The following is an 18400-nucleotide window of genomic DNA, read 5'->3' on the forward strand; positions in this document are numbered from 1 at the left end:
GGACTTTACATACATATATGATGTTGTATCAAATTGAAATGGTTTATCCAATTTCAAATATCACAGATGAAAGCATCATACATCGTAGTGAAAATTTGACGTCTCTGACGTCACTAAAATTACAATCAGACCTCAAAATTGAGTTCGAATATTTCCAAAATATTATTTATTTTAATAAAATGTTTGTAATACTCATTTTATCTTTTTATTAATATTAAACGATATAGAAAATAATAGAGTCCTGAATACAACTGTATATAAACTCGTTTTCTTGAATTGCTGTACACTGTAAGTTTCTCTGTTCATATTTGTTGGTCCTTATTAAAATTGTAAACGATAATAATAATCACTTTTTTTCTTTTTCTTCTTCGTTCATCATAAATCTGTGAAAAAAATATTGAATATCACAGTTGCTGCCGTTGCCAAAATTAGGAGAAATATAGAAGTCCATTTCAATGTCTTTATTCTGGTTGTATTCTTGTCTTCTCCTGAAAGCATAAAAAGAAGCAATCAAATGAACATCTGTTATATTTGAAATGAAGAAAATAATTTATATTTTTTTTAATAAATCTTCTGTTGTAACCTGACATGCGTAAGCCCAATACGTTACAACGGGCAAATCTGTATCAACTGAGTAAATTAATCAGACATAGTAAATTCCTAAAAAGTACGTATTAACCACCAGACTGAAAGTTTGTGCCGGTTTTTTTTAATAATAGTGCATTTTTATAAATAAAAATTCGAATGCCGCTGCCGGGGCTCGAACCCACAATCTCAGAGTTACTAGTCTGAGACGTTTCAGACTACGCTATTCCGTTCTTTATGTCATTAGAAACAAAATGAAAATCGAGTTCTAGTTATAAATTAGAATGACGTAGATCTTAAAAGTTGACATAAATTATTTATGAAAATATATTTGTATTTGGCAAACACAACTCATGTTAAAGGAGCGTTTTCATGCACTAACGTTCTATCCGCAACAGTCAACAATAAAGAATGTAATCGCGTCTTTTTTTTAGCATTATACATATATAATTGTGTGGGGTATTATTGTTACACCTTGCGTTAATTTACTGTGACCAAAATGATCATCTAACAACAAGGAAACAAGACAATAGCGTAAAGGATAGGACTACACAAAAGCCCTCGTTACGACCAGAAAAAATCACATAAATAACACGCAAGTTCGTACTGTAAATATTGAAAGAATATTTTTTTGTTGTGAAACAGTCACGGTAAACAATAAATCACCGAATCCACAAGATTCTCGTTGCAGTATACGACTTTGGACAATGCCCATCAAGTGAATGTCGCTTTCTAAAGGCGTACACCGAGTTACGGCTTAGGCATTTGTCTGAGTATATTGACGGCACCACGTCAGGTACTCATACTTTTCCCTAATGAGAGAAATGTCTTACTTGGGAGATGGAAGGTTACGAAGAGGAGATGAATAGCAACTTACCAGTGTAAACTATCAGTCCTAGAGTGATTCCAGCAAACGCTCCAGCGCAATGGGCAGACCAGCCGATCTTCGGAGAGTTCAAAGACTCCGAATAGTGATGAGCGAAAGAATAACTAATGTCGGAAAAAGCCAGCACCGCGACAGAAAATAGTCTGCTCTTCTTGTATTTTATGGAACTGTAATCCTGTAATTCGTACGATATGTCTCAACCGAATAAAAAGTCATATGAAATTGATACTATCACTTGCACTCACCACAATCACGTTGGCAATGTGAGATGTGAGAAGGGCATAGACTCCAGCCGATGCCCCTACCATGCATAACTGAGGTTGTATTACGGAAGCCCCAAATGATCCCATTAATCCACCCCCCAAATATATAGCAGCACATCTAAGCCAACCTTGCTCCATTTCCAAGGGAGTGGCTATGATAGTCTGAAAATGAAAGTGTTTATAAGTAAAGATTGAAACTCATAAAGGTAAATCATTCTTTTAGCAATATTTTTAAATGTATTAAATGCTAAATTGTCGTCGATTTGTTAAAATTTCCTATGTTACAAAAGCAAAAATTTTCACAAATGAGAAAATATCTTGTTTTAATCTTATGACAATAAAAACATTCGTTGCTAATAAAATATATACACATGGAAATTCAGAAATAAAATTATAGTTTGATCTTAAAAATCATTGGATCATTTATTATATTTAACATTATGTATTTATATTTTTGTGTAGGATGCATTATTGTTAAGCTGTTTTCCTTGCACGTCTTTTTAATATGAAATATATTGTGGCAAAATAAAGTTTTTTTTTAATTTTATTTTAATGCAGTTTCTATTTTTTAACGTTTTTCATTACATATACGTATTTGAAAGATTTTTTCCAACAAAGATATAATTTTTTTAGTTTTTTCATTGGTCACCATTTTGCAGCAAGGTCACTTATTTTCTATTTTTAGTAAACTAAGTCGAGATATTTACGAGGTCTATTTTATAAAGAAAAATTCACGTCGACCTTATCCAAACAAAGGTATTAACCGTTTATTGAAAAATCTCGATTTTCCTGAAAGTTTGTGTGTCTGATATTTAAATAAATAAACATATTTCTGCATAGATTTATTTTTTTAAAACCATCACAAATATCAGATTAATCTTTTTGAGACTTATGAAACCTAATTTTTGTATTGATTTAACCCTTTGAATAGTGAGCTAATTTTACGTATTTTTCCATAATTATTTATTTATTATTATTTTATTATGCATTTATAGTAAATTATGGGAAAAAAACCATTGATTCCCAACGTTTTATTGCTTTTATTTAGTTTACAACTTTTTTGTATTAGTATATTTTAATAATTTATTTAAACACTTTTCTTTTACTAAATTTCATAAATTTATTTTAAATATATATATATTATATACTATTGGGCGTGTGTGGAGTTTTTTTCAAATCAATGCAGAGGCTTTCAATATTTTTTATTTAATTATTATAAATAATTATTTGTATGTTAATTTATTTCTTATTCTTACTTTCCATATAAATCATTTACACTAAATCAAATTGAAAAAAATAATATATAAATGTAAGGTTTTTTATTTATTTTTTCTTAAGTTATGTTTGTAAATACATAACTATCTGGACCATCTATTGACCGCCGTACATGTACGGTAATACTCCTCAAAGGTTTAAAATAACTTTTCACAAGTTTTAAGAGTAGTGTTTTGCTATTTGCTCGTATTTTAAAAATAAATTGTTATTTAAATTATCTTCTTCTTCAGATTAATTTAGACTCGGATCATTTTTCCTAATTTAATTTGTATCTTTTGATGGTGGTATATGGATTCTGTGAAGATTTCAACAATAAAGCATTGAAAACTGGCAGCGCACGCAAAGTTGCACAATAGCCACGCCGATTTTTTATATCCATAAATTACCACAAAAACTCAGTGGGATTCAGATAAATATTTTAAACTTGAACTATAAAAATTCTAAAACTATTATTAGTTTTAGAATTTTCATAAGGTTAGGGATGGGTTTAAACAGATAATGGACGTTTCGCAACTTTCAAATAGAGTTTCATAGAAATTTTAAAGCATCAGTTAAATTATACTTTCGCTAGTAGGAATATTTATCTACTGGTAAAATGTATTTAAGTAAAAATAAAACTTCGCTGAAAAATACGTATTCACTGTAACATTTATCAGAATTGGTGATTAATATATAATTAAAATTCCAATCGACCATCACAGATTAGGTTTATCTAGATTTTTCTCGCGGAAGAATTAGGTAAAAAATCGTAGAGCTACATATATCGTACATATTAGGTATTAAAAATTCTCAAATAATGAACTCAGTTTTTTTTCTAGAACGTACATTATTTGTACTAGTAAATTTTATCTAGAAAATTAAAAATGGGCAAAAAATAATAAAAAAAAATCCATCACATTTTCTGATCACCTAACAAAAGTTTTCGAACCATTGCCAACATTCTGTCTAGAAAATGAAAAAATATCATTTCTGGAAGCATACATCAACTTGACTATTCATTGAGGAAATATTCGGCTGCTTTCTTGTATTATATATAAGTCAGGCTTTTGAAAAAGTGTGGCATATAGGATTAAAATCTGTGGCGACCACACACAGTTTGATAAGGTTTTTGTCTCAAAACATGCGTTAATTTACTGTGACCAAAATGATCAAAACAATAGCGTAAAGGATGGACCACACAAAGCCCTCGTTACGACCAGAAAAAATCGTATAAATATTCTTCGTCATTGAGTGAATATTTCTTTGTTGCGAAACATTCGCGGATATAATAAATCACCAGATCCACAAGATTTCCGTTGCAATTCAATACGACCATGGACAATGCCCATCAAGCGAATGTCGCTTTCTAAACGCGTATTTTGCCGTTCTGAGAAGCGACTGTAACATCTGTCGCAAATATAAATCAGCTAATTACAAATATAAATTACAATAAATAAGTTTGCGGAAAATATTTTTATATCGATCTTAATAAATCAAAAATGTAATACAAAAATATGTTAATGCAAAAAAATCAAGGAATGTAAAAATGAAAAAAAAATTTAAACATACATGTATGAAACTGAGATTATTTTGTATATACGCGATATATCGAGAAAAAACAGTTCTATTTTGGAGCCCATTACTATTATGCGAAAAATTGAAAGGAATTGTTTAAGATTAGAATACATTTATCTTAATATTGCACGTCATTGATTTTTTTGTTACGATCAAGGTCTGATTGGCCTCAAATTTTATTTGGTAATGACTCAATTGAGCGATCTATTCTTCACATAATCGAACAGAAAATAACTCTCAATACTTACTTGTATGATGATATTCAAGGTCAGATGTATGAGGCCATAATGCAACAGCATGTAGGTTATAAACCTCCATACTTCTTGGCGTTGATGTGGATCGTACATAAACATCCTTTCAAGATCTTCGCTTCCCAATACATAAACAAAGATCTGTAACAAAAACACATGGCCATTGCACAAGAACTGACACAGTAAGATCGTGAATACAAAAATATCTCACTTCAACAAGACCGGCGATTAAAATGAAGTAAGGCGGACACAAATACTTGGACTTGCTTCTTCCATCCGAACTGAAGGAATATGTGGTAACGTTTTCAGAAGAATCAGAATCTAAGCATCTGGTTAAATCATTGACTGCTTCTACGTCTTCTTTAGCGGTCCATGCTAATCCTGATATGCTTTCTTGTGGTATCGGTGCTACTTTTCTGCGTAGCGCTGGAGATCTATTATCTTCCAAGTCTTCCCTAGATTCAGTCTTGATCTTGCCAAAGTTAACAGTCGCTATGCTAATTCCAGTCATTCTGCAGCTTTGAAGCGTTGTCCTGAAATAACGAATTGTAGTTTGACGGTTAAAAACAAAGACAGTCTACGAATGCTGATTGTTATGACCCTGACCTAAAGTGACATAGCTAGAAGCAATGACCCTAGTGTTACGCGTGTAATTAACAATTATTAAAATGTTTATTATAGATTATTATAAACAAAGCCACATGGAACGTTGACCTACGATTAGCGAATGTAATAAAGCGATTATAGATAAAGTTTATGGCAATGTAACATGAGGAAAACTACTATACAATAGTTATAAAAAATAATAATCAACCATAATTTTGTTTATAATTAAATAAAGTAAGTATTAATTTTAATCAAATAAACATTTAATAACTGTAATTGAGTCGTAAAATCTTAAATCTTATAGTAAAATAAAACATCATGATTTATGTTCAACCTCCCACCAAGATGACACCTCTAATTTTAGACAACTATTTTTGTTTACAATATATTTTTTTAGATGTGTTCAAATTGTATGATTTTTTGGGTATAAAAAGAATAACAGAATTCTATATGTTTGTTTTAATATAATATATTATCAACATAAATGTGGTGCGTGTTTATGGTATTTTTACCAAAATTACACAGTACGAAAAAGATATAATGATTCAATTTATATGTAAAATTACGTGTTAATTCCATTAGTTTTTTAGAAAAATTGATTTTGAATACTTTTGTATAGAAGAAACACTTTCTTGATTGATTTTAATATTATTTATTTATTTATTTATTTTATTTTATTAATTTATTTAGATTAATAGCTAATCTTTACATCTAACAAATTTAGTAAACATATATAAAAATATATAAAAAATACATAACAGAAAGAAAAAATGAAAATATACAATAATAAAGTCTTAATATTATAATTTATTTCTATATGTACGAAGGTGTTTTTTTATTCCATTTATGAAACCCGTTATATTTTTGCTGTTTCGGATTTCTCTTGGAAGACTATTATATAAATCAAAACCTCCGTACATAATTCCCCTAGCCGTACTCGTTTTCTTATACTTAATTATCTTTAAATTTTCTCTATTTCTAGTATTATATTTATGTACATCTTTATTTCTTATTAAATACTTATTAAAATATTTTGGTAATATATTATTTTCTAACTTATATATAAATACTAAAACATTCATACTCAATATTTCTTGAACATTCAACCATTCTAATCTATCAATCATACTTTTACAATTAGTTAATCTATTTTTATTTAAAATTACTCTCATTGCACTATTTTGTAATTTTTGCAACATTTGTTTATCTAATTTATTTAACATATTTAATAGTGTTGCACAATAATTAAAATGGGGCAATATTATACAATTGTAAATTATTATTTTTGTATTTATACTTAATATATTTCTTAATCTAGATAATAAACCTATTTTTCTACTAATTTTTTTTAATATGTAATTACAATGTTCTTTAAAATTTAATTTTGTATCAACAATTACTCCTAAATATTTTATATTATCCACTATTTCTATACTAGAGTTATTTATTACTATTTTGCTACTATTATCTAAAACATTTTTATAATTAATAAACATACATTTAGTTTTATTCTCATTTAATTTAAGTACATTATTCTTTAACCATATTTCTAATATACTTAATTCATTATTTAAATTATTTACAATTTCTTTAATGTTATCACCTATGCAATACATTAATGTGTCATCCGCAAATAGATGAATTTTACATTTTTTCACGGTATTAACTATATCATTAATATACAAAACAAATAACAATGGTCCCAATTTAGACCCTTGTGGTACTCCATAAGACACTAATTTCTCTTCAGAATATACATTATTTATTTTAACTTTTTGTTTTCTTTTATATAAGTAATTATTAAACCATCTTAAAACTATATCACTTATACCTATACTCTCCAATTTCTTTAACATTATTTTTCTGTCTATTGTTTCGAAGGCTCTCTTGAAATCCAAGAAAACTGCTCCAATGATTTTGTTTGTATCCTTAGCCAATAGCCAATCATTTATCACTACTTGTAATGCAGTTTCAGTGGAATGCTTTTCTCTGAATCCCGATTGTTGTTCACATATTATGTTTTGAGAAGTAATAAATTCCTTTAATTGTTTGATTACTACTTCTTATAAAATATAAAAATATTTATAAAATATTTTTTTTATAAAATATTTTTTTTCATAAGACATTAAGCATCCTAGTATATTTATCTCGATCAAAATAATTTATGTGACAGAGAAGTGCAATTTTTTGTACAACACTGTACATTTAAACTTTTTGTCAAAAAGTTGGAATTATTCTATATATATATATATATATATATATATGTTGTTTTTATGCTATCTAATATTATATTTTAATTTTATAAAAAAAAAAGTTTTTTTTCAAAATTACAATTTTTTCTGCCGAAAAAAATAATCATATATATTACAATTTTTTACACCGAAAATTTCAGTGTTTTTAAAAAATTTTAAAAATTCCTAATAAATGCAAATACTTAGTTAACTTTTAAAGATAAGTAAAATGTGTATTATATTATACATATATATTAATTATTATCTATATTAAAATTAACATAAATATTATGATAAAATATAAAACGTCGTTCTATATTGTAAATACTTGAGTTTGGTTAACTCTTAAAGATAAGTAAAATTTATATTGATATTAATACAAATATTGCGATAAAACGTAAAACGTCATGATATATTATTTCATGACGTTTAACATATTTGTAATAATCGATATATATATATATTTTTACTTTAGAAAATCATTAAAATTACAAAACAAAAATATGTGTAATATATAGGTGATAAATAAATACAGCAATAGACTTTATCTATATACATTTGCATTAAAACGAATACTAACAAATAAATTATAAATTTAATTGTTCATTAGTTTCTATGACTTGTGGTTACAAGTCATTAAATTTTGTCTATGAGCGTGGAATAATTTTAATACATAAATTTTCTTATCATAAAAACACGTGAAAGGGCTCACCCGTCCCAATACAAGAAAAATATGTTTCTACTATGAGTCAAAGGATTAACAGAAACTTTATGAAGTGCCAAAAAAATTAAAATTTTATAATTTAATATAATTCTTGTACAAGCAGAATATTCTCTTATCGTTTTTTTAAAAGTAAAGAATAAATATTTTTTGTCACTTCTTAAAAGATAGTAAATATTAGTTACCTAATCGAATAATTTATTTTGTGTAATTGATCGCAAAATTAAAAAAAATCCGTTCACACCTCTTGCTAATGATCTATCCATCAACCGACGGATAACAAGCGAATAAGACTCTTACGATCATAAATCATTGATGGTAAATAATAAAAATATACTTGAATGCCATTTTTTGTACTACCGTCCTCCGAGTATGTCGTGTGTATTTTAAGCAAATACTTATATTTTTAAACGGCGAATGTTTGAGGATGCCGAAACGAAATGTATCATAAAACTCTCATTGTGAAACAATTCTATCGAATTGTTAAATAGGCATTTCCTATTCCTTTTCGATACACAGCTCCCACTACCCACATCTCTAAATGGGTCTGCAAAATAGAAGCATAACCAGAGAACTTTGTTATTGCTTGACTTTTATTATAATTTAGTCTAAATCTGACGATGGTATTGTTATAGTGTGTGCATTATACAACGAGAATACAATATATTTCTCTCTATTTCACTGTATACAAAGATCTCTATTTAAATTGCTACTTAGTCATCAAAATGCACATGATCGTCTCCGGCCAAAAGGTGACTGAAATTACAAGTGCCACTTTATGGCATATAGGGTTCATTAATCGCGTGACACTGCCATAATAAATGACTGTACGAATTAGTACCGGTAATAACGGTTAAAGTAATTAAACACTTTTAAAGAAAACTTCAGCCACTTAACGGCTAGTTAATAGCTATTATTCGGTAGAACGAATTTGTTGGCAAGAGTCAAAAATACAGTAGAAGAAAAATTATGTCCATTATGAAATTGACAGATTCACAATGACCGCTAAGCATTGAAAATTTTCTATTTACTTGAAATTGCCTTTTTGTGTTAAATTTGCGATATTTAATGATGCAGAAAACGTTTCAAGTATTCTTTGTTATAAGCAAATAAAAATTCTATAGGCGTGGAGATTTGCCACTTTATCTGTACATATATCCTGTCGTGAATAATTAGCATGAATGATATCAGCTTTTAATATATTATTTTTATAGTCAAACTTATTTACTTTTAAAATTTATTGTACAATCAAAATTTAAGGAAATAATAAGTTAACATTAAATGGGTCAACATGTAATGCCAGCGTATTAAGGAGCCGGATGGCCACAGCTATAGGCGAGTCGGTGAGTGCGGACGTCCTAGCCCTAACGTCTATCAAAAGAGGACGCGATCGTGATTCTCGAAAATGTTCCGGAACCCAAGGCTGGAATTTCTCGAGAATAGCTGGATTGTCGACAGCACCTTTTAGTAATTTGAAAAAATGCTTAGCGACTTACAACTTTCTGCGAGAGCTCAGGGAATCGTATCCTAACGCTCCTAAAAGAAAGGCGCTGGGATATATGTACCGATAATAACCAAATGTCCTTTTGTAAAGGTATCTTAAATACATTTTTTGAATTTTTTCTACTAAAAGGGAACATTTAGCTATTCGGGGATTCCAAATTATAGATCCCGATTCAAGAATGCTACGAACTAAGGTGTCATAGAGGATGCGAATAACTGACGGATCGTCAAAGTGAAAGGCATTCCTCATAACAAAGCCGAGCATCTTGGAAGATTTATCACAGACGTCGTGTATGCGTAGAGAGAACCTTCATTTGCTCTCGAAAGTGATTCCGAGATCTTTAGTGGAAGTTTCTTTAGTCAAAATATAACCACCGAGATGGTAGAAATAAGCTGATGGCGAATGGGATCGAGAAAATGACACAGTATAGCACTTTCCGACACTAAAGGGCAGACGGTTAACATAGAGAATCTAAATCACTTTGTAGAGAGAAGGAGTCCACAACAGATCGAATGCTTTTATATAATTTTAAACCATCTGCATACAGAAGAAAACTTGAATTTGTAATTGCTGTATTGATGTCATTAATAAATAACACAAAAAGCAGAGGGCCCAGATTGGATCCTTGAGGTACCCCCGAAGGGGTAAAATATTCTTTCGACAACCTGCCACCATAGGTTACAAACTGTCTACGATTGCTTAAATAACTCAAGAATAACCGAGTTAAATTATCCGAGCAACCGAGGTTCGACAATTTTTCTAATAATAACCTATGACAAACTTTGTCAAAGGCTTTCGCAAAATCTGTATACACGACGTCTACTTGAATTCCTGCATCGAGAGAAGTTGTCACCGTTTTGGTGAACGACAGAAGGTTAGTAACAGTGAACGGGCAGGACGAAACCCGTGTTGTTGCTCTAACAAAACCGAAAGTGATTATAGAGATATTTATGAATAATTATTTCAAATAATTTAGCAGGAGCTGACAACACTGCGACTGGTCTATAATTCTTTATATATAATTTGTCACCCTTTTTATAAATAGGGTTGACTTTTGTGCATTTCCATATATCAGGAAATGATGATGATTATGCATTAAGAACCCTATAAATCATTTTTTTGCCGGCCAGTGCGGACCGTACATGACAATAGACGGAATAAACTAAAAGCACTATAATATTCATTAGAGATTTTCTGCATGTTATTATTATATAACAAATGACAGCAATTTTTGATCTAAAAATACGAATCACGAAGTTGTAATAAATCATACTTGTTATAAATATTTAACAGATGTTTAAACTCCAACGCAAATAATTTAATTATACTCCTAGCTCGTTGTAATCGATCGTGACAACAAAAAGTGGATGAGCATTATATAATACATCCCTCAGGCTAACCATGCGTATAAAATCAGATACACAACTATCGTTTAAAAATTAATTCCGATAACTCTCCAACTGGAACCATGAGGAACCGCCAATCATTACCACATGAGATTGAGATAGCAGCCGCTTCTCTCTTCGTGTCAACCCTGCTCTAACTCAACGTCTAGAATAGAGAGTTCAACCCGCTTTAGAAACGACTGGATCCTTCGTTTGCAGACACGGATAAGATAAACGTAAATATAATTACACAACTTTATGTGAACGTATGCACAAATATTTATTCTAAATAAAAATATCTTATTGTATTAAAAAAAACACCCCTGACATATACATTCAAATCGTTGAACAAATATCATTAAAATCATTAATAATATACTTTTATCTGCAATGCTTTACTGTATTACATAATTTTTTCATTCATCAAAATTTCTCGAGAATTCTCTAGAAATTTGAGGAGTGAAGCGATAAATCAAAATACACTCTAATATTATACTATGTTTTAAAAATATGATAGTATCCATACCGATATTACTACGGACTTATGATATGTAAGTATTGCTCAAAGTGTATTCAATCCAAATTTGGATCAATAGGATGGCGCAAAATCACTTCTCAGAAGTCAAAAATTCACGTCAAAAGCAATAAACGAGCGTTCCCACTGCAACTATTAACGGTTTATTTTACTGCTGTGAATAATGAAAGGTTAATCGAAATCAGTTTTAAAACATCGACTAGTGTAATTATAATTTTTAATAACAATTATAAAGTGCATTTATAACGACAACCAATTTCGTTTCACACACGTGTGTAAGTTTTTTTTTTGCATAAAAAAAATGTTTTTTTAATTTGTTAGTCACGCTATCTGACCATAAAGTTTGGACGGAAATGGTTTAGTCGCAAATATCGATTAGTTCGATGGTGGGTTTGAAAAACTCGAAGTCACAACATACACTAAATATTATTATTATTTTACGAAATAACAAGAAAAAAATTCTAAACATATTTTTATATGAAATAATCTTGATTGAAAATAATCGTTTCCATCTCGCATGCTCTTATGGTTCATGCCTACACGAGCGATTTTTTTGTGGTTGTATTGCAGAAATATTTCTCGACTTTTCTCAGATAAATCCGTAAAATATGTCTATGGATTTTTCATTTCATAATGTACGAAGACCACAAGAACCTAATCTATAAGAATACGTATCGTTTGATAATTAACACAAACGCATTGCATGAGGAGATAATTAAAAACTAACACATAGACCAGAGGTATCAGTCAGTGACTAATACATTAAATACTTGGGTTTAATTTAATTTTTATCATGTCTGGGAGATCGGAAATAGTTATTTTTATATAATTATATTTCCGACCAATTATCACATACTAAATTATCCTAGATTTTTTTAGGAAAATGGTAATGGATTCATATGATTTTAAATGATTAAAAAAAAATTCGCACTAAATGGGGACTAAAATGGTTATGCAATATTTGCGTTTTTTATTCTACAATATTTACATAAATATATTTACAGATCTCTGTTTGGTAATTCACAACTTACTTAGTAGCTGTAAGTAGTGATTCGTTGTAACGAAAGATTTACAATGAATAGATACAAAAAAAAATTTTTTTTTCATATCCTCTAATAGTATCGATCAATATTCTAATTTAACAAGACGCTAATGTGTCGTACCAAATACGAAGTGACACAACTTTTGAAGTGCCTCGCATGTCGCATAATTTGTTATGGTATTTTAATGGCCTGTTAGAAAAAATATACCGTGTGAAAGCTCAAGTTCAAACCGATCCTTAATTGTATTTTTCCTTTAAATAATAATTCCTACAACATTTCATTTTATTTTGCGCTTACTTACGTAACATAGACCAACGCCCAAATCTCATATTTTATTCTATTTCTAAATCATGGTCACCATACAAGCGATCGATACTCTATTTCGGCATCGAACCTGTCGATATTGACCTCCACTTTGACCATACTATTTTAGATCGAGTCCGACTTCACGCGTCGACGAGTTTCAAAATTATCGCGACCGATTTTCAATGCAATAACAATATAAATTGCAATTTTTTTCATTATCACACACACACACAAATAAGGTCAAACTTGGACATAAACCTCGCATAAACCGCAAGGTCCGCCAAATATGCTAATTAACGGCGAAACTAAACTTGACCGCGAAGTTAAAATTATTTTTATAATCATCACATATTGTAAATATACAGGTGTAAACACAACGGAATGTAATGATGATCTATTAAATTATAATTCAAATTAAGGTCGGAATAGCGTAGTCTGTAAGGTCTCAGACTAATAAACCAGAGGCTACGGGTTCGAGCCACAGCAGCAGAATTTTAGAAACCAGCCCCAGCTTTATATTATTATCTATATTAGCTATTCATAGCCTATTTATCTGCGGGCACTTTTATTGGGCATTTCTAAACTTTTTACTAACAGTAAGATCAGGTGGTAAGAAATCGAATTTGACTATGACGTTATAACTTGACATGCTTTTTTGCGATTAAGTTTTTAGGGCGCTTCCATTAAAACGCTTGCACATTTGTTATTAGCTTCTTTATTCAGTAATTTATCACCAATTTCTATACGGTGCTGTTTTTGAACAAATTTGCATGCTACTCGTTTCACGCTAAAAATGAAGTTTTTAACCACTTGCGCTATTAATCATAATTCAGACGTCACCATAACAACCACTTGAATAACAAAAATAAAATAAATTCACACTATAAAATGCGTTAGCCTATTATAATTTAAGACCATACATCACACAACAAAAGAAAGATATTTGTTTAACAAAAGACCAGCGTCAACAAAAGAAGTATAGCACAAACCTTCCGAGGACGTTTACCACTCATTCTTACCGCAAATAATAACAACCCTTTGTATAAGAAGACACGGGCCAGACAATACGTTCGACTATTACCATTGTTCTTCCTTGTGTGTGTGTTTTTTATTAAGGCGTAAACACATTTTGAAGGTGTGATAAAAGCGATTCAATTGCTTCATAAACATTTTTATCTGCGCTAGCTACGATCAATATAAAATATATGACCCTTGGTAACATATGAGACTGAAAACACATGTAGTGTAGTATTTTTTTAATCCTCACGAACCTTTTAAAAATATTTGTACAATTCATAAATTTTTACTTTGTATATATAATAAAAGCTAAAACTAAAAGCCTTCTCAAACGTTTTAATTCAATACATATTCTTTGCTCAAAATAAATAAATCGTCAAGCGTGACAAAAACACACTACGCGTCCAATATATATTCGCATTACAAACAGTGATACAAATGTTTTCAAAAAGCTTAACTGAGAACTGAAAATCTCGTTGGTTAAATATAGGCGCGTACCGTGCGATACTCTCCCTTTCGCTCGCTCGCGTGTTAAGAGACGAGAGTGAGTGAGAGATAATGGCGTGCGTTAGATGCGTCCCGCGCCTGGCTAAATACATTTTTTACAAAAGCCCCACTATCTTACCAATGAAAACTGTTTTTGAAATTGCTCACAAAAAATAATTGGGAAGATATATTTGAATGATTTTTTTCTAATTTAGATAGCTTAGAATCAAATATTGAAATAGTTATTAAAGATATTACTAATGACGAATTTAATAATATGACGTTGACAATCGAAGAATAATTAAACAACTAATAAACCATTAAAATATTTATTCGGTAAAAAATAAATTGTTAAATTTAATCGACGAAATGAATTGAAGATTTTTCAACCAACCGGAGAATGTTTTTTTATGAATTTTTGCTCACAGTTAAACTAACATCAACGGAAAACGAGTGAGTATTCTTAATGGCAGAAATATTGACTAAAAAATTATAAATAGACTATCTAATTCGTTCTTAAATTCCTCGGTTTTCTAAAAACTTATTTTTCAAGAGAAAATAAAATATGAATTCTTATTTTTATAATATAATTTTACAATTTATGTTCTACGCATATAATTGAAATTGCATTTTTGTTATTGTTATAAATAATAAATAATATATATAAAATATGCCTTTTATTTTTTTAATAAATTAATATATATTTTTATCACATATTTAAGTACATTACAAAATTTATCAAAAGTTGTTTGTGTAAAGGGAGCGTTCTCAATCGCTTACGTCCTGATAACGCCAATCAAGAATAAAGGACGCGATCGTGACTCTCTAGAACACTTGAAAAATTACAAATCGCAGCTACATTACTCCTTAGAAACTTCAATTTAATTGCATTTTTGAATAAAATGCAATGAATTGTAAATCCCGAAGCTCATAGCATAATGGCACTGGAATACAAATATGAATAAGATCCGTACTTCATATAGAGATATCTTAGATTATTATTTTTAAGTCCTATGTTACACTGGGATTCCACACATACCATTATAATTCGAATTGGCAATAAATTGTTAAAGTGACACGCGCTCCGCATAACGAATCCGATCATCCTCGTCATCTAATCGCAAACTTTAGCGATGTGTATTCAAAATTTTCTAACCTGCTCAAACGTCATTCTGAAAAAAATCATCTGAGCCATAAGAGAATTCCAAAGGGCAAAGGGATCTAAAAAATATAAGAACGTGACATTTGACAATGCTGGAAGTATATAATTGATCGACTACTTCCACAGCGTCTTCAGGTCATTTTACAAAGACAGTGAATCCGCATTTGTGCAAAATATAAATAAATTTGAAAACATATTAATAATAAAAAACGAGTTCTCAATTGCGAGCCAAATTAAATCCTAATGGTACTTCAAAATGAGCGAAATACTCTTATATAGGATTTTTAATACCGGTATTACCGCGAGAAAAGCAGGCAATACCGGTATTACCGATATTCACATTTTTATTATTTTTTTGGTATTTAATTTTGTAATACCAGTAGTTTCGAATATCGATTTTTGCCACAATACCGGTATTACCGGTATCGGTACTACCGATATTATAATTTCTACGCACATACTAACACTAAATAAAAGTTAAGATGACCGTTTGAGAAACCGAAGTTACTTAACTTTTAAAGTTATCGTAAACTTAGTTTTCAATCCTCATGCGACTCAGAGATTGATAACTATTTAACCCACTGATATACTTGACGTATTACGCCATTCCGGCAGTTTAAATGTTGCAAATTCAATGTCAAACCAGTGTTTTACAAATTGTTAATATTAAATGTGTATTATATAAATTACTTATCTGTATAACATTTCACATAAGTGTTAAATTGAAATGAATATGATTAGATATGCAAAGAACATAATGTGCAACTCGAATATACACCACTGTTTCTTAAACATTTTATTAAAAAAATATATAATAATGTATTACTTCGTATTACAAACACCAGATGCTTTTAATATATTGTATTTTTAATAATCAACAAGGATTTTAACTTAGTATCATGTCATACTGATTACGCAATACCAATTTCTAATTAATTAAAATGTGCTTTGACGAAAACAAGAAACATGTCAGAGAGATAGGAAATATCGAACGACCCTATTAACCTACTAAGGGCGCGGAACAGTCGCCACGTGGATAAGCTATAAGGTCGGCCTTTGACCCCCCCATTGTACGACAGTAGTATGGGGGATGCATGGGGAAATTTTCAGGATGCTGTTGGCAATTTCCCGGCGAGAAAAATACACAAGGGTTGATGGCGCCAAGGGATGCTCGTGTAAGCCAATTTAATCAGACTAGGCGTGTTGAGTTAAATTGAGCAATTACCTTTAACAAACTGAGCAAAGTTTTCCTTGCAATAATATTAATCAATATTGCATTAATAACTCACATATAAATATTATTTTTATCTATCTAATTGATTGCGATATGGTAAACCAATTGATTTTATCTAAATGAAAAAAAACAAATGCTAATATAAACAAAAGTGTATATTTTACCATTAATTCAAATAAATTGATGTATGCACAGCCTTCACAGATAGTTAAACTTTCACTTGTATATTTTATTTTAGATAATAAAAGCGAAATAGTATTTTTATCGCGGAAAAACGAAGTTATTTTTCGCGCGCACTATGCACGTCCAACGCCCACAAAGCGCAAAGATAGACTGACTGCTTATCAAAACAAACGATAGACTTGTGTATGAATGTATATATGCACATTTTAAACATACATAGATTAGTTTGAATATAATGTATGTTAAACTAATACACTTGATAAAAAAAATATTGATTCTAAAATAGATTTAACATAAAAACTCAAGTGTGAAATTTTCAAACAAGTCAACCATGCTTAATCAATTTACACTTTTAAGTGTAGGTTAATCCAATTTCATTTAATGTTCAGTGATATAAAACCAATTAAATTAATTTTAAATAATATTATATTTTAAAGACAGCAATATAGATTTTAATGTGTTCTTAAAATAAAATCGGAATGAGGATTTTATGGTAATATTGACGTTTTTATACCGTCAAATTTCAATAAAAACGACTTTGTGACAATAAAATTTGATATTGGAATAAAATGCAATATAATATGCTACTACATATAAATATTTTTGTAGTATTGATTTATTTTTTTAAACTGCTTTATTGAGTGCAAATACACCTTGAAATAGTATATTTATAGAAAGTCTTGCACATACTACAATCTTTTAAATAATGTTATTGAAATTTTTATGTTTGTAAAAATCTTTCGGAACATTAGATTAAAAATGTTAATTAAAGCAAATAAACAAATCAAAACTAATCAATTAATTTTAAGTAGTGATTTTTATTTTATTTTTTATTTTTATATAAAGTTAACGCTTTTTGATTTGCTATAAATTAACTATGAATCTTGTTTATTGCCTTAGTATTTTTTTAGCTCAAAGAAAATAAAAGTAATATGCCTAAATAGCTCCTTTCCCCAATCCCCAGTAACCATTTAGAAAAAAAAACAAAGCAGGTAGATTCACAGATATTTACCGTTGATGCTGTATAAAAAATAAAAACGTGTTTATCATAAATACCAATCAATAGACTCTAGAACTTAAAAGGAATCAATGGTTCTCTAGAAATTTCAAGGGTCCATTTTTTTATGTTGTTCTGTTTTTTTCTAAAGGCTGCTGTATTCATTATATAGTGCT

The 18400-nt window shown here is 29.5% G+C and overlaps 1 protein-coding gene across 1 annotated transcript; it reads right to left on the reverse strand.

Moving 5' to 3' along the window:
* Positions 1 to 191: 191 nt before the first annotated feature.
* On the reverse strand, positions 192 to 17379 carry rho-6 (serine protease rhomboid 6). Its single transcript, XM_088196961.1, has 6 exons — positions 17209 to 17379; positions 5026 to 5347; positions 4812 to 4955; positions 1717 to 1896; positions 1463 to 1646; positions 192 to 488 (listed from the first exon to the last, which is right to left on the reverse strand). The coding sequence occupies exons 2-6, from the start codon at positions 5323 to 5325 to the stop codon at positions 376 to 378; spliced, it is 921 nt and encodes a 306-aa protein (XP_088053087.1). The 5' UTR covers positions 5326 to 5347; positions 17209 to 17379; the 3' UTR covers positions 192 to 375.
* Positions 17380 to 18400: the final 1021 nt, after the last annotated feature.

Source organism: Plectrocnemia conspersa, unplaced genomic scaffold (genome assembly GCF_051122295.1).
Source record: "Plectrocnemia conspersa isolate PC_06_02 unplaced genomic scaffold, ASM5112229v1 ptg000011l, whole genome shotgun sequence".
In the NCBI taxonomy this organism is placed as follows: Eukaryota; Metazoa; Arthropoda; class Insecta; order Trichoptera; family Polycentropodidae; genus Plectrocnemia; species Plectrocnemia conspersa.

Bases quoted from the DNA above. Each gene is read 5' to 3' on its own strand.
- rho-6 (XM_088196961.1), bottom strand. From the start codon at position 5,325: ATGACTGGAATTAGCATAGCGACTGTTAACTTTGGCAAGATCAAGACT. The intron at 4,956-5,025 runs GTGAGATATTTT...TTTTTGTTACAG, and splicing joins TAATCGCCGGTCTTGTTGAA to ATCTTTGTTTATGTATTGGG. The intron at 1,647-1,716 runs GTGAGTGCAAGT...TACGAATTACAG, and splicing joins ACATTGCCAACGTGATTGTG to GATTACAGTTCCATAAAATA.